Below are 21,697 nucleotides of genomic sequence, written 5' to 3' on the forward strand. Positions count from 1 at the left end.
TAGAATAATTTAAAAATGTTATTGTAGAAATTATAATAATAAAAGGCAATGTCGGGATTTCGATTGTCGGGATTATGGTAGCGGGATTTCGATATATTCGGGATTTTGATTGTCGGGATTATGGTAGTCGGGATTTCGATGCACTCGGTATTTCGAACGTCCGGATTTCAATACACTGGGGATTTCGAATGTCGGGATTTCGATACACTCGGGATTTCGAACGTCGGGCTTTCAATAGACGGTCTTTCGGTTGTCGGGCTTGCGATATAGACCCATTGTCAAATAGATTTCCAAGAAATATAATAACAGTAAGCATATAATATTCATGATACAAATCAGAGTGCCATTAGAGTAGCAATTTTAATTACTTGAAAGTAGATACAAATAATGCAGCAAAATCCCATTCTTTTTGCAAATAAATCGACATTTAGATATTTTGTTTGCAATCCTTTTTTCTTTTAAGACATCATAAATAGCCAATTGCAATGTGTGTGCAGCGCATCTTACGGAAGTGACCATATTGTCTTCATCGCTGTCAATGTCGATTTTGGCTGAATGATTTTTTGAAACCCTGAATATTCGAACATATTGAATGGCACACCGTTTTTGGTGACCAGTTCTACACATGCACTTTGTAATTTTTTCTCGGTCATTTTTACAGTAATATCCCTTTTCATTAATTTCATTTTAGTTTGTTCCAATGTTAGTTGTTTTACACTTGTGCTTGGTCTTTTATTTGACAAACACCTTTTGTAATTTTATCAATTTAAAAAAAAATATTACAGGATTTTCTATTTTCCTGCCCATGTTAATAACTGGAATAAAAATGTTCTATTAATATTTATTTCTGATAATCGGGCGCAAATCCATACTTAGAACAAATAACAAATTTTTACTAACCTTTTAATGGAAAATACAAAACTACGCACCAACAATTTTATTATTAAAAGTTAACCTTCGGAAGTTAAGGTTCTTCTGAGACAAATTCTAAATACATTCTAAATTCTTATTATTATGGGGTTGTGATTGGGAGTAGGGCTTTATTTGTATCGATGATTAAGCATTTTCGCGAAATTCAGTGTGGGTGGTTTTGTTTATATGAAAAAAGAGTTCGGAGTATTAAATTTTTTTGTTTGTTTATGCTTGGTCCCCTTTGTTCAAATTACAGTGTATCGATCGAGAGTCTCAGTGGAGGTTTGTTACTTATGTATTTGTATCGAATAAGAGAATATCTCATATATATTTTGTTTATATATTCTATTAACAATAGACAATACAATTTTTGCTTTGCTTTTAGAGCAAACGCAAATTATATTTGCAAATTAGTTGAATACATATATTCAAAATGTTTCAAAAAATAGACAAAACTTTTTTGTTACTGTATACATTTTTAAAAATATCGATGTTTTTTTTTTCACGTAGTACGCCCGATGAAATCAGACTTTGTGGATGTCTCTTATACATAGTTGGTTTATTTCTCTTTTAAAAATAACAATAATAATAATGTACACAACACTCTTATTTNTATCGGGATTTTAATCCGAACCGATTTTAAATACTATAAGAAAATGTCTTGGTTCGGTAAATAATTGCAAATCTGGAGCCTCTATGCTCGTGCCTCATTGCCTTAACGAATAATCTGCCACTACAAATTAGTATTGATTTTACAAAAGTATGTACTTATTTCCATTGACGCTGTTGTGTGCATTGTTAGGAAATAATATAGGTACGAGGATATATAGGCCTATAAATGTCCAATATACGTACATACACTCGGGAAATTACGGTTATACAAGTTTTTCCACGAATGCCAATAGCCCGAGGACAGTAGTTATTGCAATTGAGCATGTCTGCGGTCATTTCGTACCATGTGGAAACTAATAAAGATTTCAACTATTTTCATGAAATACAGGATATATATATATATATATGAAGCAAAGAAACCGGATAAAATAGTAAAATTTATTTATAAAAATAACATATGCAATAATTGTTTCTCTATGAACAAAAAAAAATAGATGTGTTTTAAAACTTCTTATAAGAATTAGTCAAGCTCTCCAAACCAGAAACAACAGAAAGGAAATAGATAAAAGATTGTGAAAAAGAGTAAAAAGTTTAAAGTATGTCATTGCATTTATCGGAAGGCGAATAACAATTGAATGCTTCGGATATTCCTACGTGCTGTTTCCAAGCTACTTCCAGCCTGAAACAAACAAAAATTAGTATCAAATACTTTTAATATTATTACTTTAACTTACAGTGATTCTTCTGATAATTGAAATTCCACTACGTTATCATACAAATTTTGATGTTTCGTGGACAGGGAACAAAAACTCTGAAATTATAAATCAATTTAAATTCTTAATAATTCGTACTTATTATAATTAATTACTTGTATATGTGAAATGTAAAATAGTGCGGAATCTTCGTAAATCTCCAAGGCTGGTTGGTGCACGTGTTCAGCGTTTTCTAATCCAAATTTAAGAGCCTGCAACATGACTCAGTTAATTTAATTCGACACAAAATTAATAAATCTTACGTCGCGTGCCAGATTCAGAGACGATAAGTATTTGTAGGTGTTGAGAGACGTGAGGTTAACGCTTTTAGTTTCCGCTAAATTATTGTCTTTGGCGAATTCCGTTAAGCAGTGCATCGAGTGTCTAATTAGTCTGGATGATTCATTGACAGATTCGTGGTAGGACGAAAGAAGTTTTCCTTCCGCTGTCCAAGCGCTTTTGAACGGAAGGATTGCCGTTGCCACGGCTTCCGCAATTTCCATTCCCAGTCGCCCATAAATTATTGAACTGAAATGGAAATGAATTTATTTAAATGTCAGTTGACTTTCTTTCGACCTACCTCGGATATTGATCTTCGAAATACGGGGCTGAGAGTAAAACTCTCGGAACGATGATCGTGTTATTGGACGGAACGTAGTGCACCCTGAAGGGATCACTCAGAGCTTCGTTGATCACGTATTCGAGGGCGCCGTTCTTCGACAGTCTGCCCTCATCCAGCGTCTTCAGAAATATAATACCGTACTTGTAGCTTTCGAACAGATTCGCTTTCAGTATTTGCAATCTCGTGTAGTAATCTTTCTGAAACGTTTCGGTTTTCGCTACAGCCGGAAGTCCAATTTGCAGATTCAGCGTTGAGATCTGGAATAATTATAGAACAGACATGAACACACGTTGCAAAGTTTTCAAGTTTCGAATTTAATCAGCAATAGGTTAATTACTGTGTACTTGGATGTAAAAGCAACTACATTAACATTATGTAAATTTAAACTGTAAAGTTAAAAATAAACGTGAACGCTCTTCTAATTTTCTATTATTAAAAATGCAAAACATTTAAGTAACAACTTTGCGAACAATATGTCCATTCCTCGTTGGGAGGGTAATGAATTGGATTGTCCGAGTGTGTATAGAATATTAATACAATAATATGGATTTTACTTTCAGAATATTGTATAATTTCGCAATTTATATACAAATATTCAATTAATTAATGTAGTTTATTAAGGTTTGGTCCGAGAAAAATATCTATTTTTTGATGAAATATATATGCAAAATATAACAATACTCATAACTAATTTTGAAGAAATAAAACTGTTCAGAAAAGAAATAAAATAATGCCATAATAAATAATTATTGAGAAAAATAATTTCCAATTAAATATTTTTATTGGACGTATTGAATATTCAGCTTGTAACAATGATTCATGTGAATTTCGTTAAGTTTTTTCTGTAATTATTAAATATTTATTAAACATATTATTGTTGAGTGGATGCGCCGGGTTGTACTTCTTTTTGTATCTCATTATATAAAATTAAATAAACTTACCTTCTTCTCAAGATGAGTGTACAATTCGGGAATACTATTATACTTGTTCAATTTGGCCTTAGCTGCTTTTTGTATATTCTTGAAAATATCGTTAATGACGACGTTCGTTTTGTTTCTAACAGGATTTGCTTTGTCAATCAAGGCGTCAATGGCGAGTGGCATGAATCTCTGCACTAAATTGGCGCAGAATTCCCATCGCTGAAACGGTTTAGCTACGCCTAAAGATAATATAACAGTATTTGAAGTTATTTATTATTAAGATAAAATAATTTTGAAGTTATTCACCTAAAAGCTCATTATGGAAAGCGTCTATAGCCGAAGTGTATTGAGTGGAAAGATAGGGTAGATATTCCCTGACTAGTGTCCAAATCATATAACCGTTCATGCTCTTCCTATCCGTTGATGAAATAATTTGCGAGACTTTAAGTAGATAATCTGGATGCGTGACGATAATTTCAGTATTATCATCGACATTTGCAGAAGGGTACATGGCAGTTAAAATATCGTGCAACGGTAGCTGAAAATGTATTTGTAACAATAAATCCAATTATAAAACAAAATTATATTTACCGTTGATGATGTCAGTTTCAGTTCAGAGAGATGAATAGGATTGTAACTGTGAATAGGATCAAGTAAATCGCTAGTTTCTGGTGTCATTTCAGCGATCCTCTGTTCATAGAAGAATACGTCGTTTCCGAAGGTTTCTGCATTCGCCTTTGGAGCTCCCAAATTAATAACAATATCCCTAATAAGCTGTTTGTAAGCGGCTACAATCTAGAAATGGGAAAATGTTGATTAATATGATTATATATCTATTTTTATAAACAACGAACCGTGTCTTTTTGCGGTGCGTAATAGTAATTACGATCTGGAAGTCCTAAGCCTGAGGGTGATATCGAAATGCTACTGTTTCCGGGTTCCCTGGGATTTGGTATCACCGATATTTTGAAATAAGGCGAGACGCCGAACTTCACATGCAATTGCTTCAGTATCTTCATGTAATCGAAATCCACCATATTCCAATCACGTAAAACATACCAACCTCCTGCAAACATAAATCATAAATAGCATCAATATATTTTATATTCGCCAACAACGTCGGATTATCCAGTAGCCGTCGTTTTGTAAAAGTTTTGGAGTTTTATACTTATAGATAGAAATTCATTGAATATTTATGGCAATTTTATATATGCTATGCTATGTTTTTATTATCGGTTGGATATATAAATGAAGCCTGTTATGAATGTTTATATGAACGTGTACGTTTATACGAGTATTTATACGAGATTTTTCCGTCAATTTATTTACATTCGCTTATGACATTAACTAAACGCCGATTGTATTTTGTTTTCAATACTTTTCTCAGAACAAATCAATTTCTGCTGGAAGGAAATATTTTTTATGAGATTCTATCAAAAATAAAATTATTTATACAGATATTGCAACTGAATAGGGTAAATTTAGCATTTATTGAAAGCAACTAGAATTGATAAATATAACGTAAAATTGTTGTCGAAAAAAATATTCTACGCTAACAATTACGTAAGAATCAAATTCTAAAAACAATAAGTTTGAATATTTTAATTAAACAACTATATTTTGTTAATATGGATAATTATTATTATTCATAAATTATATATTCATATTACAATAAAATCTTGTTAAGAGAAACTAGATTTACAAAACGAAAACAAAAAATAAATTATAAAACATAATTCTATAAGTAAATCTAGTTGTAAAACATTTAATCCAATAGATCAAAATAGCGAAGAGTTCACAAATAATAAAGTCATTGGAAATTAATATTTAAGCATATAATAAATCCATTTGTTCCATCCATTGTTGAAAGGTTAAGGATAAGCGGATTAAAGATTTGGAACAATGTGTCTACTCAGTTTTGGTTCATTGGAAATGTATGTACAAATTCATGGTCGCAGTTTGGAGTTACACAATTAATGGTATTCATCTAATTAGTTATGTAAAGATATTTTTTTATATTACAAATTATTTTATCAATGTCATTTGATACTTAATTAATGTTTATAATTTATAGAGTTCAAAGAAGAAAGCTTTGATCTGTTTCCAATATGATTAGTATCTATCAGTATATTTATAAATAATAAATTTGCAAATAATTAAATAATTCAACTTACAAACAAGAAATTATATTAATTATATCTCATATAGATGCTAGATTTCAAAATAAATTCAAATAATAATAGAAGTTGAGATGAATTACAATAATTGTTTATATATTGAGACATCAAGTCTCAACTTATATTTTAAAGAATGTCTAGTTTTGTCAACTAATTAATTAATTATTGTTCTAGTTATACAATTATAGTTGGGGTCCGGCCGCTAGTGCCCTTATGGACGAGTCGCTTCTAGTGAGTTGTAACAATAAAGTAAAATTGAATTTATATTTTTAATATTAAAATGACTAATAATAATAAATATTTATAAAATATAATGTAATATTAGAAAGGATTTGATATATAATGAAGAAGAATGATCACGTTGAGTCAAAAGTAAGAATTAAAAATTACGAAATGTGAACATCAAATATTTATAGAAAACGAAATACGATTGCACAACTTTACCTATGCAAGGTTCAGTTTAGTGCTGTTTGATTTTTGCAAATATTTGCAGAATTTTGTGAAATGTTTGAATTATTAATTAGTTTCAACATGCGCTTCCAGTAAGATGTGCGGATCGAATCACCACAAGCAATTAGGACGCAACAATAAAACACATCACTTGTGTATTTTTTTTTCGGTTGTGAAAAAATAAATAGTCATCCGATTAATGAAGCAACACGATTGACCTATAAATAAACTAGATTTCGACATTTTCTGCCCATAAAAATAAAAGCATTAGCATTTCTCAGAATCATCGAATTTCGACTGAAATTGATTTGCGACCCAATTTTTTCTTGTTCGTAGTTCATTCACTGTTTTAAACTCAACGTAATTTAATTTTGTTAGAGTGCCTTTCGTGTACACAAAGCCTCGCTAACGTAATGTTTTCAATTTCCAAACTTTTACTTTCTGGTTTTTTTTTTCTAGTCTATTGATTTTTCCCATTAGATATCCACTAACTAATGTAAATTGGATTTCGGTTCACTAATTCAATTATTCATTATTTATTTTGCCTTCACCCGTTCAAAACGAGTTAAGTATGTTTTAAATTATTTAAACATTTCGAGAATACTCATATATATTATATTGTTTCTGAAATATTATGTATAGTTAAAGTGATTCTGAAATTACATAATTGAAAAAATATAATTATTTCATTTTTTTATGTAATGAAGTAAGTAATAGGGTACTGGAATTAAATAAAAAGTTTTATAAATATAAAATTAAATGTATTTCTAAATTATGAGTATTTTATACAAAATTTTTACAAGTATTTTACAGAATGTATGAAGTTTTTTTTGGGTAATGAGTTGGTGTCACGCGGCTCATTTTCTTTTAAAGAAATATTAGAACGCAGCTGATGTCTTGTATGCTTATGGCAGTATCACTGGGTTAAATCACTTAAAAATAATTAAAACAATATTTACAGATTTGGAAGAATTAGTATGGACCGCTGACGCCTGGTGGTCCGTACTGAGCGTGTCCACTAGTTTGGACGGTTTGTACATTGCCTTGATCTTCGGTTAAGAAAGAAGGTTCGTTGGTTTCCACTGTGCTTACACTGCTGACGGACGTATCAACACCGATATTCACTGGTTGTTCCTTGAGGGTGTTGATAAAATCGGTACCAGATCCAACATTTTGTGCTGATATGCCGGAGCTTCCTCCATTCTGGATGCTCTGGATCTTTTCTTCGGCTTCCTTCTGCGACTTATACTTAATGAAGTATACTTCAGGCTTACTTGGCTTGCTTGCAATCGATGATGGAATTACGATGTCTTGTGTCTCCTCCGGTTTCTTCACCAAAACGTAGACAAGAGTCTTTTCTTCGTTCTGCTGGATGGCTGGGATATGGGTGATCTTCGGAGCCTTGTAACTCGGGGCCTTGATGAAAATGATCTTGTAGTTTTTGTGACCAGCGGCTGGCTGTACTTTCACGCGTAATTGCGGGGCTTCGTTATCCTCGGGAGAATCGAAGAAGTATACGTGTTTGTGTACATGAGCCGGACCTGGGAGCGAGCTTGAAACGGATCCAAAGTTTTGGTTATCCACTGCACCGCTGCTGGTGTACACATTTCCTGAAGAGTATTCTCCGTTACCACTTGTGACACCACCAGTGTTTCCTATAAATCCAGCATTTCCCGAGATATATCCACCATCTCCTGAAGTAAATCCACCAGTTCCTGGGGCATATCCTTCATTGCCTGATGTAAATCCAGTATTTCCGGATGTAAATCCGGAATTTCCCGATGTAAATCCAGTATTACCAGAATTTTCAGAGACATATTCCGTGTTTCCGGAAACGTATCCACTGTTATCCGAATATCCTCCATTTGCAGTAGAGCCAGCATTACCGGACACGCTTCCTGTGTACGAATTGTCCGACTGCGATGGAACTCCATTTATTACGTTCGGTGGTAAATAACTTCCTGTTGGTACCCCATAGCTGGTTGCTGGTGGTTGATATTGGTAAGCTTGTTCCCTAAGTTTAAGTCCGATGTCCGGGCGTGCAAGAGTACAGACGACTACAGCCGACAATATCTAAAAGAACTCGCGAAATGTAATTGAATTGTTAACGGTCGTTGATGAACGCACTTACCAATAAACCCTTCATGTTTCGGTTTGAGAGCTCTTCTGTGTGGCTGTAAGGTTATGGTTAAAGTATTTATACCCGATCCCCACTTGCCCGAGACCGAGACATCCTTTTAGCAAGGACAAATTCTGCGTTTCAGGTTAACATTTATGAGTAAATAAAAACGCCTGGGTATATACTAAAATTAGTAACCTTGTCGATAATAAACCGACGAAAGTTTGATAATTCCAAATATCGCGGTTACAGAGACGTTCATCTCAATGTACATCGAAGAAGATTTTTTTAATAATTAATATAGACTTGTTAAAGGTTACGTTTGTCTGTCCCAAAATGAAAGAAAGAGATGAATGTAACTAAGGACAAATAATTAAATTTGATAACATTATATAAGATTTAATTGCTTTATTAAACAAAGAGGGTCAATAACATTCGCGAATTCACACTGAAACAATAATAACGATTTTTTTTTATATGTTTCAACGTAATCAACGCAGAATTCAGAAAACGATGAATAAACATGAATTTAAAATCCATACTCCGAGACGAAGTTCTTACATATTTTGTGTTGTATGCAAATTTGATTACTAATGGAATTTCTATAAGTGAAAAAGTCACAAGAAAATTATAAATAAACAAGTATTTTATGGCATCACGTATTTTATGTGTGCTGCATTGCATAACCCGCATGAATCATTTACCAAAAAAAACAGGTAAATAAATATATTTATCTTTGCACTTAAACAAGCAAATATGTATATGTTAGAAAGAAATGCGTTGGTACAAACCTCACGCAACTAGTGGGCAAAAACGGCTGTTACAAATCAACTGACTATTTGAAAGTCCAAATCTTAACATTTAAACCAAATTCTAATGTAGATAAATCTGTATCATCACGTTGTGTTGTGCAACGTTATGCTATATTATAATTCTTGCAAATGTGAAGTGAGAAATCAACATAACTAGAAAACAGTTTGCCAAAAAAATGTCATAACGATCAATGAAGAAATGCATAAATTATGTTTAATTAATTGTTGAATGCAAGAATTTTGGAGAAGATACTTTAATCAAGAAACGTTCTGTGTTATATAATATTATATCATTTTATTTAATTGATTATGTTAGCATTTGAAAGATATCTTTTATTAGTAACGTTAAATAAACATTTTTTTTAAATAGAAAAATAATAAATAAAAAAAATGCAAACAACCTAATAAACACTATTTTGCTATTAAAATTAAAGAAAAGAAAGCGACTATGCAAACACTCTTCATATACAGTATTAAGTCGCATAGTGCGGCTTCGAATAAATTCTCAAAAGTTACTCAAGTTTCTTTTTGTGAAGTTTATATTAATGCGGTTTTAAAGTCCTCGTTAGTCAGGTTTCAAACAGTGCAATATCTCGCACCGGTAGAACCGATTACCAGGGCTATGAGATGTATTGATGTATTTAAATCAAGTTATCATCAATAATATCATAAATTATTAATACACCTATAAAAGTAACTAACGACTAGCTACACATAAAATACTTTAAAATTAAAAAAAATCCTTCTGTTTGAGCGCAATGAATTTAATAACTTGACGATGGTAAATAAAAGATGTTCATTATTAATATTTGTGTTTCATATTTTTGTGTATTTTTGTTGAAAAATCTAGTAATTTATTTCTTTAGACATTATAGCAGTTTTTAATAATTCGCCTTGTTATTACGAAATTGGAATTTGCGAAATTAGCACCTAAACATTTCGGTGAAAGGTGAGGTTAGAGTAAATTATTGGGTCAGTACTGCAGCAATCCAATTTATATTAATAGTTATGTAATTATTTTTAATTTTCGCAAATTACATATTAATTTAATTAAATGTTATATTCATTGAAAAATTATGTTATATGAAGATTAATTAAAATATTTTGCCGTAGATAATTTTTAAACTTACTATATATAATAAATAATTATATATAACCTGAGGTACTTATTTTAATAATAAATAATTAAAAAAAAAACAAAAAATAGTAAAATGTCTGTTATTTAACACGTATTTTGATTGACTATTACTACTGATTTTCGGCGTATGTATAATAATTATTTAATACATATGTTAACTTTATAGGGGACAGCTTTAAAACACTACTGTTATTCTGTATAAATTAGGTATAAGTACATACTTAGGACTTAAACACGTTCGATGATTATGAGTACTGTTGAATAAACATTTGCCAGATTTCGAAAGATCGTCATGTGATTTAACGTTTGGTTAGGTGAAATTCAGGTCAGAACCTTTGGCGATTTACAACAAAATCACCGAAGAAAGGGAGAAACAATTTGGTGACGATGAATCCATTTTATTTTCTTGTATTTTATTATATTGTACGAAACCGGAAATAATAAAAATTGTTTTTTATTGTTGTTATTATTGTTGATCTCTCAAATCGATTTCGGAATTCTGTGTCGTATTCTTTCTCTTTTAATCGAAGAAAGGATACACTGGATGGCGTCATAAGCAAAAAGAAAGTAGGCAAACGAATCTTTGAGAGATTTATTTTTGTAGAAAATACATTTATTTGTCACCGTAATTCTTGCAAAAATATAAGTATATATGTATATAAGAATGAAAATTATAAAAAAAGTTAAACCTAGCACGCATGAAAAATATATACAAGTGATTATGCTAAATGGGATTATCACATAAACCCATATGGGAATGTCATGGTGTGTGACGAGATTAGTTGATTTTGATTGACTTAATCTCGCTACCCGTACACATGTCTAGTAGTGACTAAGGATTTAGTATGGGCCGCTTTGTCCTGGTGGACCGTAGCTAGTGGAGACGGAACCGTGGGAGCTTCCTCCGCCGATGATTCCGTGAGAGCTGCCTCCGCTGATGATTCCGTGGGAGCTTCCTCCGCTGATGATGGTGGAAGATCCTCCGATGATTCCGTGAGAGCTGCCGCCTCCGATGATTCCGTGAGAGCTGCCGCCTCCGATGATTCCGTGAGAGCTGCCGCCTCCAATGATTCCGTGGCCGCTACCTCCGATGAGACCTCCATCAATAGCTCCTCCAGTAAGACCGCCGTCAATAGCACCGCCAGAGATGCCACCACCGATAGCACCGCCGGAGATACCGCCTCCGATAGCTCCTCCAGAAATACCGCCTCCAATAACTCCACCAGCAGCAGCGGCTTCCTTTTGGGTCTTGTATCTGATGAAGTAAACTTCTGGTTTGCTGGGTTGAGTTGGGGCGGCAGTTGGGATGGTGATTTCTGGTTGTTCTTCTGGTTTCTTGACCAAGACGTAGACGAGGGTCTTCTCTTCGTTTTGAGCTTGGATCGGAATGGTTGGGGCAGTTGGGGTGGCTTGAGTTGGGGCCTTAATGAAGATGATCTTGTAGTGCTTTTGTGGGGCGGCTACTTGGATTGGTCTTTGTGGACGGATTTCTTCTGGCTCTGGTGGTGGGACATGGACGTAGATGTGCTTCTGGACGGTAACTCCGCCAGTTGATCCACCGCTGGTGAAGCCGCCGTTGGAGAATCCACCGCCAACAGCACCGCTAGAGAATCCACCGCCAATAGCGCCTCCGGATGCGAAACCGCCGCCGGAAGAGAATCCACCGCCGATAGCACCACCTCCGATGGAGCCACCGCTGGTAAATCCACCAGCACCGATGTCACCACCGCCGATTCCATGACCACCGCCGCTGATTCCACCGAAACCACCGCCAATTCCGCTGCCACCAATTCCTCCACCGATTCCATGTCCACCGCTGATTCCATGTCCTCCGCTGATGCCGCCGAAGCTGCCTCCAAATCCAGAGCTGTGGCTAGAGCTGTAAGAGCTTCCATGACTGATTCCGCCGAAGCTTCCTCCATGGCCACCGCCTAAGCCAATTCCACCGAAACCACCTCCATGGCCGGAGATGGATCCACCAGAGATGGATCCACCGGAGATCGAACCACCTGGTTTCGGGTAAGAGTAACCGGCTTCAGGACGTCCATGGACTAAAGCTACCAAGGTAGCAATGAGCTGAAAATAATTGAAAACACTTTATTTATATTCCAAGTCCATGAATTTGGCGGCACCGAGCACTGTTCAATTTTTGTTTTCACAAAATACTTACCACGAAAGGTTTCATCTTATATGTATAAGAGGTAACTATGTGTTACCGGTGAAGGAAGTGAACTGATTGATACTACTGTGGACCAATGCCACTAATTTATATAGCTCATCTTCATCCCCACTATCAAGGATACGTCAGATAGAGACTCAATTTTAACATTTGGTGGTGAAAAATCGGGTCACATCCTCTCACTAATGCGAAGAACCAACGGCCAGCAGCGCGGATGTATAACACTCGCCATTGCCCGTCATGCATCGGCATCGAAAGTCGTCTTACACACGAAAACACTTTCTTCATCATTCCATTACGACGAATTAACACACAAAAATAAGATATTCGTGCTCATTGTCTACATGCAAATCATCGTTAAAGGCATATTTCATTAGCTACGGAAGCAACAATAATAATTGTTATTACTTTATTAAATTGTTATCACGCGACCCACATGTTTACTATTATTTTATAAAGAATTTTGCAAAATCTTCACGTAAGCGAAATAAAGAGTTTCTATTCCTGCACTCTACGATGGAAATAGTTTTGCAAATCTTCGAGCGGACCACAAAGAATACAAATTATTTCAAAATCATTATATATTTCTTTTTTTCATATATGTGCTGAATCTTTGTATATACTTGAATATAAATTAGACATTTACTTATTGGACAATTATAATTACCATTCAGCTCCGGGCAATTTCCAAATTTCTAAATTGAGTATTACAAAATATTTCATCTCGCATGCATCCGTAATATTTTACGGTCAATAAGAATACGAACTGGCACCATCATCTAAATGTTGTGCAACGGTTACACACTTTGGCATATTATAATATAATAAATATATATATCGGAGTCACATTTCAAAATGCCCTTTCTAAAATTCAAAATAGAACCATCAACTCCATTGTTTATTTTTATCAGTATTATACAATTATATTATTAATTTTTATAGGTGAAATTATTAAATAAAATTTAAATGTAATCTTTTTTTAATATTATTTTGCTAATAAATTACATTAAAAAATATGAATGTATATATAATAGAAGTAAAAGTATAATGCCTATCCATATTGATAGTAGATTTATGATAATGCAGGATTTAGAGCGGAAATAGTACAAAATAAGCTAACGCAACACTATTTCACATGTTAATCAATAAAGATCTTTGTTAAAACTCGAATGTTTTACAATAATTTCGCAATTAATCACATCCGATAAAAACGGAAATATATGCATTTTAAACTGATAATAATTCAATGACTTTGGTTCGTAAACTTAAAACTATATGTATAAAAAAAGTACAAAAAAATCTCATCGTAAATTCCTATAGAATAGATTTGGTATGTCTATTGAGAAGTCTAGACTGAGATACATTACAATGCCATTTAAACCGATGGTAAAAACCTTGCAGGAAACTCAATTCCAAATAGAGTTGGAATAATTTAATTTAGCGCCGAGCTACGGTTTATTGAATTGCAACTGAATTACGTCGAGAAATTCCGTAGTGAATATATTCTTGAATATCTCGTTTTCCGCAGTTCACTTCTAATAGAACTTTTTGCAACTTATACTGTAATACATTTAAATTATGTTTGACACATCGTAATTCAACAAATAAATCGGAGTATGTGACTTAAGGTATATTTAAGCACGAGAGAAAACGGTCGACGATGAGTCAGACTAGTACGAGTTTTGATTTGAAAAGTATATTATTTAAAACTGCACTTTCCAAATCTAAAACGAGATTTTTTTTAATGCGAAAAAGTAAGACGAATACTTAATCAATAGTCGGGTAAAAATTGAGGCTACAAAGTCGCGTAGACTCGTGCAGACATTGAACATTGCGAATCACCTCAGCTGGTTTTTGTATTTTATGATTTTATTTCTCTTTCCATTTTACATACACTGTATGCTGCTCATCTCTCCGTCTGTATTTATTTATTTAAATGGAATGCAGAAAACTGCAGGGGTCATTACCTTCTGACATATTAACCGATTTACATATATTCTTGTAAAAAAATAAGAATATTAATTTTGTTGCCCAATATTTATATTTTTTAGTAATAAATTTTTTAAAACAATCTAAAGAATAGATGAAAACATAATAAATTTTAAAAAAATCTACTTTTTTCTGTATACAAATAATTTTTATTTTAATTTTATAACTATATTTCACTTGGTAAATAATAAATAGTATAATTTAATAATAAGTTATGCTTAAACTGGTATTGTTTTTCTTTCTTCATTTAAAATGTAATTTAACATAATTAGTAGGTATGGTTTTGGTCAGTGATTTAATCATGTATTTAAAATTATAATACGTTTACGAAATGTGCTTAAATAATATTTGTCCGTTTTTTTTTGTGACAATCGATTAAATTAGGAATACATTTACATTTTCCTGTTATAAAGATTCACCGATTTCGATAGTCGATAAGATTGGTAATTGCAATCACGTCGCGGTATTTGAAAACTTATAAAAACAACAACGATTTGGGCACTTACTATTGCTAGTAAATTACCATAAACAGTCCTCAAAGTATGCACGTATGTCTTCATTGTTTTAGGATCAAGACATGGAAGATTCGTGAGCCTTGATCCGTGACATCACGGGCCATTCACTTTTATAAACGCGAAGACTTCGACATATAAAAAGAGGTAACTCAGAAGAAGCGAGGACTTCGATTCAATCCTCGCACCGATTAACAATTTCTTTTATCATTTAAAATATCTTCAATTGGAAAATTTTATTAAAATACATTGTTCAAAATACTCCATTTGAATTAAGCTATGGAAGAAATATTATTGATAACAAATCCTTATTGGGTTCATTTTCTAATATTATTATTTTTATTATTGTTTGTAAAGTATTTATAAGCATTTATACTAATGGACTTTCGACTTCATTTGTTGAATTTTCTGCATGCTGTTTAGATGGATTGAATTTGATAATTAAAGAAAGTGAATATAGTATGGCTATTGATCTAATTTCATCGTCCACAAATGATCACTACTCTCTTAAATCGTGTGCGCTGTCTAACATCTGGGATTGATCTTGGAATTAATAACGTTAAACTTTCATCTGAACACAAGACCAATCGTAATAATTTACAACTTGACATCGTCAATTTAATGGTAAAAGTGTGTTTTCTTCTTCATGTACATTCTTTGTAAAATAATGATCGCAATTATATATAATCAATCGAAAGCACTAAATGTCCAATATCTAACTGGTTGCAATAATATTAATATATTTTTTTAATTACAATTATAATACTTTGCAGCAATTCAATTTAGTTTTATTTTTGTTATTTTGTTAAGTTTGTATTATGTTTGTTGCAATTGAGAATAATAACAATTTATTTGTGACCAATAAATTGTTATTACTCTTCTCGCTTTAATAAATTAACTTTATGAAAAAAGCAACGCAATGAAGAAAAATGACCGTATAATTGAAGAGACTTATAAAATTGCAACACATTTAAATTGACTTTTCTTTAGGGTTATAGGTTAATTGAAATAGTCATCTTCAGGTAAATTTAAAACAATAAAAGATAAAAAATAAATTTATTTTTAGTTTTGATGTTAGTTACTATTTCGTTATCACGAGGGGAATATTATTGTAAATTTAAATATCTTCTTGATTCTATAATCTTAGTTCAATAATCCAGTATACAAATAACATTCTCTATCTTTCCATATTTGAATTCTTCTATATTATTCTATACTGATGTAAAACTTACTACATTCCAAATTCAATTTTGATATATTTATGTTAAAAGTTCATCTTTCGGCAATGTTATTTAAATTGAATAATACTTGTTTAGGATTTTCATTGGTGTTCATTGGTGTGCTTTCCTTGAAACATTGTATAAACTATTGAATAGTATAGTTAAAGATTCTCGCGTATGAACGATGAGAAATTCCTTAGGTGTTTTCATTTTCTCTTTATATCATCTTTACAGTTATTGAATGGGAGAATATTAAATAATAGCCATATGTCATTTGTTGTTGTTGTTATTGACACAGAATACATCTCAAAGGCACGGTCTTAACCCACTTTCTTGCAGTTACTATCTTCTAACAGAGAGTGCAGATAAACGAAATATTTCAAAATAAAAGTCGATAAAAGGTCCGTACGTACTCGTCTAGACAATTTTTCTCTGCCTGGAAATACAATCCACTACTTTCTCATATTTCAACTTTGACACAGAAGCGGCGGAGGATGTATAAAAACAAAATACAAAAAAGACTTTCACAACGTGAATCTTATTTTTTTTTTTTTGAAATTTCATCTCCTCTTCTTTGCGTTCTCCTTCTTTTTTTCAAAGTATATAAATTAGCATCACGTAGATGGATTCTTTCCTCTTCGTTCGTTCGGAGAGAAAATGGCGATAAATTAATGATTTCGCAAAAACGGACTGCCGCTGGGAGTTTGGTCGTTTCACTGCTCACGACGGTGGTCCTCCCAATATTTCAGCCGTCCTCCGGTTCCACTTTCACCGTTGTCGTCGTCTCTCTTCTTATCTTTTTTTCAATATATATATACATTTGTACTCTGTCTTCACTTCGCACGAAGGCGATTCAATGCGAGTATCATCATTATATTAATTACGTAATGCGTGGAGATGATTAGAGAATGGTAATCTTGACTAAATATATTAGACCTTCTGCGAACTATGAATTATTACACGTACACACACACACACACCTGTGCAATTTATTTATTAATTATTTTCGCTTCCAGCGTACATCTCTTTGTTAACACAAATAGGTATGTCATAATGACAAGTGGAACAAGTACGGTCGTGTGTAAGAATTAATAGTCGAAATCTGTAAATGTACGTGTGCAGGTATGCAAGAATCATTTATTATTAACAATTGCCTGCGGTTAGTAACAATTGATTACTTAGTGAGGCAACGTTTAATTCGCACTTTAAATTATTTGAATAAATATAAATATTGTGCTAAGAACTATTCTGCGTGCAGATCCTGAATGTTTTTCGGGATTTCCTGCTTATGATTTAAATTATGTATTAAATAGAAAAATAAATATAAGAGATAAGCAAATAACAATTTGATTTTTCAAATAATTCACTTATGATTATACAATTTTACATGTAATAGTTACTTAAAAGATCCTTAAAAAATACTCGAATCACTGCATTTTTTTAAATTAATTTTTACTCTTTTTAAATATATAATAATTCTTCTAACGTTTGTACAGTAAATGTGATAAAATAAAATTAATAATTCAAACTTAACAAAATAACGTAAACAAAACTAAATTGAATTGTTGCAATCAATATTAACGATAATAAAATAAAACAATAAATTTATTTAAAATTTTTGGTATTTCTTTGGTAATTTAAAAATAGGAGACACGAGAAAAAGAAAACATCTGAAATGATTATGCTTTTATAAATAGACTTTTTCAACCAATAAATAGATTTCAAACTGTTGGTATTTCTATGGTAAATAAATAATAGAAGAAATGAGAACTTTGACCCGTTTTGTGCCAGTGGTTTCACAATGGGACCACATAAAGAGGTATTTTCATACTTTTTATTTTCCAGAGATTCTGCAGTGGAACCATATGTTTTTTCCAATACTAAATAATAGAAACATTTAATCATGCATTAATGTATGTAAAGCATTACACATTTCTAATCCAATTTATCCAAAACATCGACAGTTTTGACAAAATTAAGTTGCGCCACAAAGGGTTAAAATCGAAAGAGTAATAGAAGTTCAAAAGTAAATAGTTATATTAACTAAACTACTGAGTTTCATATCAATTAATGTACATCTTCATTGACTATATTGATTACTTAAATTAATATATTTGCATTTTTTTAAATTATTACGATAAAAATGTTATTGCCGTTTATCTGTGCACTAGAAAAGTTATTAATAAATAATGAATATGAGAATATGAATAGTGAATGCAATCTTTTCTATTACGGTACAATGAGTGTGAATACTTAGTATCTCATTGTTTTTGTACAATCGTGACTGTATAGTAAAGTCGTACCAATTTGTTCGAATCAAAGGAGAGTTCCTAACTATATCCCAGTGGGCAATCATTATGTTACGATGGCATTACGCTTTAGGCTATTAGTTTGATAATGACACATAACTTCCTTGATCATAAGATAATTGTGTGTTATACAACCAAAATGGTAACTCTGCTATACCTTCAAAATTTACATTTCATCAATAAAAACATGGATTAAATGTAAATTAAAATAAAATTAGATATTTATATACATAGTATTTAATAAATAAAAATATAGATTTACATTATATTTTTATAATGCAATATTCGTAGTGAAATATTGTTTATAAAAACAATATAATCTACTATTATTCGAAATACAGTTTCACAATTTGTGAAGTTTAGTTAATATATATTATATAATATTTTAGAAGTAAATGTTCACGTTTTAATTTCAAGTTATTTGTAATTAAAATTCCCAACATGAGAAGCACTACTACCAAAATAAAAATAAACACTACGAAAATAAATATTCAAATGCAACGAAAGTCCTTCGCAAAGACCCCGGATCCATACAAGCAATACAAACAAATGGAGTCAGGCGGATTCTGTCTTCACCGTATGTGAATGGGGAAACATTTCCTGGTGTTAGTATTCATTAGAGTCATTTCTGATCACATATTTTTCCAAATTTGTATTTGAACATATTATTTGTATTTTTTTGTGCAAAATTTAATAATACTAGTTTATATGGAGAAAATTGTTACGGGTAAAAATCCGGAAATTCTGGAAAGGATTATGCTCGTTAAGCGAGGTTCCACTGTATATAACTCACAGAAAGTTTAAATTATAACAACTAATTAATTGCATTCATTTCAAAATGCACTTTTTGAGTATCTTTTTAAGCATTACTTGATTCTTAAAGTGGAGGTTGCAAAAAATTATTTGGGGTCGCAGAAAAATGGATGACAGACGGGGTAGGGCAGGGCAATGTTTTTTTAATCAAATAATTAATTTATTTGTATAGTTTAGGCTTAAAAATCGAATTTTAAAAATTTCTTAAAAGAAAACGAGTATTAAATATCGACAAACCCTAATACTTAATGCTAGTAAATAAAAAAGACAGTATTATCTTGAACTAATATGAAATAATGCATATCTGGACACAAAAACGTATCAAGTGAAATTTCTTAGTGGAATTAAAATGATTTCGCAACTCGCATATTGGCAATGCCACTATGGTAGCGGCATCAATTCAATGGCAATTCATTTTATGCAAATCGCTTCCACGAATTTAATTGTGGAAAGAGAAAAGTGAGGAAGACGACGAAGACTTGCGGTCGTTTGCTTTTTCATTATTTTACCGTAATCGCGGCGCGCATAATAAAATCCATTTCACAATTTACGATTTAAATGCGGTACGTGAACAATGTGTAATATACGTGCTAATTGCTGCAGATTCTTTCATCGAGATTATCGCAGCAAATGGAAAAGAAACACACGACTTTACGTAAGTCCGGATCGAAAAAGGGGGTTTCAACATGATGTTTCTTTTTATAACTTTTTGAAATTATTTAGTTAATATTATTTATTCAACTCTATAAAGATGTGATCATTATCTAATTGTTTGAAAAGTAAACAGCGCGAAGGTAATAAATCTCGACTGATGACTGTTAGTAATAAAATGTAATTAGGAACAGATTTTCATGGGGAAATTGCCGTAATTAAATGATGAAACTGACAGTGAATCATCTGCGATGTCCATATTCGTTACGTTTCTTCCATTGTGGCGAAAGTTACGCAAAAATAATTAAATTATATTTCTCGCGCATCAATGGTAATATAATTGCAGGCCTCGCAACTGCAACCCAATATCACTTTCTAACAGCTGAAAATTAAATTGGTGGCGTGCCCGCAATTACAAAAACAAGTGCGAGCCATTAGCGATGTTTAAATTTCAATCGAAATTGCTCTGCTAAATTAAAAGTGATTGTCTAGTTATACAAATATAGAATGAAATTTTCAAGTTTTTTTTTGCTCGGGCAAATGGAAAAGTATGTTGAACTCTACAAAATTAAAAAGTAAATTTACTCGGCGAATTTTACCTATGGATAGTGATTGTAATGGGGAAAGGTTCTTGCAAGTGGGCTGATCTTGCAGTCGGGCAATAGAGAGTGTACTACCTTTATTTAGAAAGAGATGATTTGTGCCGTATCGATTATTATTTATAGCCTGCGTTACATAAAATATTGCGTATAAAAAAAAATAAGTTCCTCATTGACTAATTATATCGATTGAATTGCATTGAATTTATGTATTCTGAAATATATAATATTAATGATTAAATATGCACCTTTATATTTGAAGCAATTGATTTATATGCATTAAAACCGGAATAATCAAGCAGTTTAAAACAGCACAAAAAGAGATTTGAATAATTTTATGTATTATTTCTTTAGAACTTTATTTTTATTTTACTTAATTAAAAATGAGTTTTGTTTTGATATTTTTAACCGGACTATACTGAATTCGGACTGATCGAAGCCTTACAATGCGAGGAATTACTGTAAAAAATATTACTTCTAAAAATATATATTTGTGTATGATGCTATTTAATATAGTGATTAAATTAGATTAAAAATGAATTTAGTTTTTGATTACATAAGATAAATTTATAAAATTTTAATATACTTGTAATTATATAAATAAACATATTTATACAATTTAATACAGTTAATAAATATTTAAATTCCATGAAAATATAATTTAAGAAAGTTATATAGGGATATGAATGACTTCCTAGAGGCAGCAAAAGAATGAGAAGTGAATGCATTGTGGTAAAGTCCCAATAGGTGAACTCATATTTGAAATAATAGCTCCCAGAGTTCTCGTTTATCCCATAAATTTCAATTACAAAATTATATCCTAAAACTAATATAAACAAGAATGTTAATTCCATCTTTGTCAAAATACTTTTTTTTCCAACAACCACAATTTTTTTGATTTAACCATTGCA

The 21,697-nt window shown here is 31.8% G+C and overlaps 3 protein-coding genes across 3 annotated transcripts; all 3 read right to left on the bottom strand.

The window, feature by feature from the left end:
- Positions 1-1,998: 1,998 nt before the first annotated feature.
- LOC108558668 (endothelin-converting enzyme 2) lies at positions 1,999-4,922 on the bottom strand. Its single transcript, XM_017915655.1, has 9 exons — positions 4,673-4,922; positions 4,410-4,613; positions 4,125-4,356; positions 3,840-4,057; positions 2,857-3,155; positions 2,540-2,804; positions 2,393-2,488; positions 2,259-2,335; positions 1,999-2,203 (listed from the first exon to the last, which is right to left on the bottom strand). The coding sequence occupies exons 1-9, from the start codon at positions 4,892-4,894 to the stop codon at positions 2,116-2,118; spliced, it is 1,701 nt and encodes a 566-aa protein (XP_017771144.1). The 5' UTR covers positions 4,895-4,922; the 3' UTR covers positions 1,999-2,115.
- A 2,360-nt stretch (positions 4,923-7,282) lies between these two features.
- LOC108558670 lies at positions 7,283-8,675 on the bottom strand. Its single transcript, XM_017915657.1, has 2 exons — positions 8,577-8,675; positions 7,283-8,518 (listed from the first exon to the last, which is right to left on the bottom strand). The coding sequence occupies exons 1-2, from the start codon at positions 8,589-8,591 to the stop codon at positions 7,418-7,420; spliced, it is 1,116 nt and encodes a 371-aa protein (XP_017771146.1). The 5' UTR covers positions 8,592-8,675; the 3' UTR covers positions 7,283-7,417.
- A 2,532-nt stretch (positions 8,676-11,207) lies between these two features.
- Positions 11,208-12,726, bottom strand: LOC108558669 (glycine-rich cell wall structural protein-like). The gene is made up of 2 exons (XM_017915656.1): positions 12,685-12,726; positions 11,208-12,590 (listed from the first exon to the last, which is right to left on the bottom strand). Exons 1-2 carry the CDS (start codon positions 12,697-12,699, stop codon positions 11,355-11,357), a joined length of 1,251 nt encoding a protein of 416 aa, XP_017771145.1. The 5' UTR covers positions 12,700-12,726; the 3' UTR covers positions 11,208-11,354.
- Between the last annotated feature and the right edge of the window lie 8,971 nt (positions 12,727-21,697).

Source organism: Nicrophorus vespilloides, unplaced genomic scaffold, assembly GCF_001412225.1.
Source record: "Nicrophorus vespilloides isolate i.1.1-1 unplaced genomic scaffold, Nicve_v1.0, whole genome shotgun sequence".
NCBI classification, from domain to species: domain Eukaryota; kingdom Metazoa; phylum Arthropoda; class Insecta; order Coleoptera; family Silphidae; genus Nicrophorus; species Nicrophorus vespilloides.

Excerpts from the sequence above, each read along its gene's own strand:
- LOC108558668 (XM_017915655.1), bottom strand. The coding sequence starts at position 4,894 with ATGTTTGCAGGAGGTTGGTATGTTTTACGTGATTGGAATATGGTGGAT. Across the intron at positions 4,357-4,409 it reads TGAAACTGACATCATCAACG|CTACCGTTGCACGATATTTT; the intron begins GTAAATATAATT and ends ATACATTTTCAG. Across the intron at positions 4,058-4,124 it reads TTTCCATAATGAGCTTTTAG|GCGTAGCTAAACCGTTTCAG; the intron begins GTGAATAACTTC and ends TATTATCTTTAG.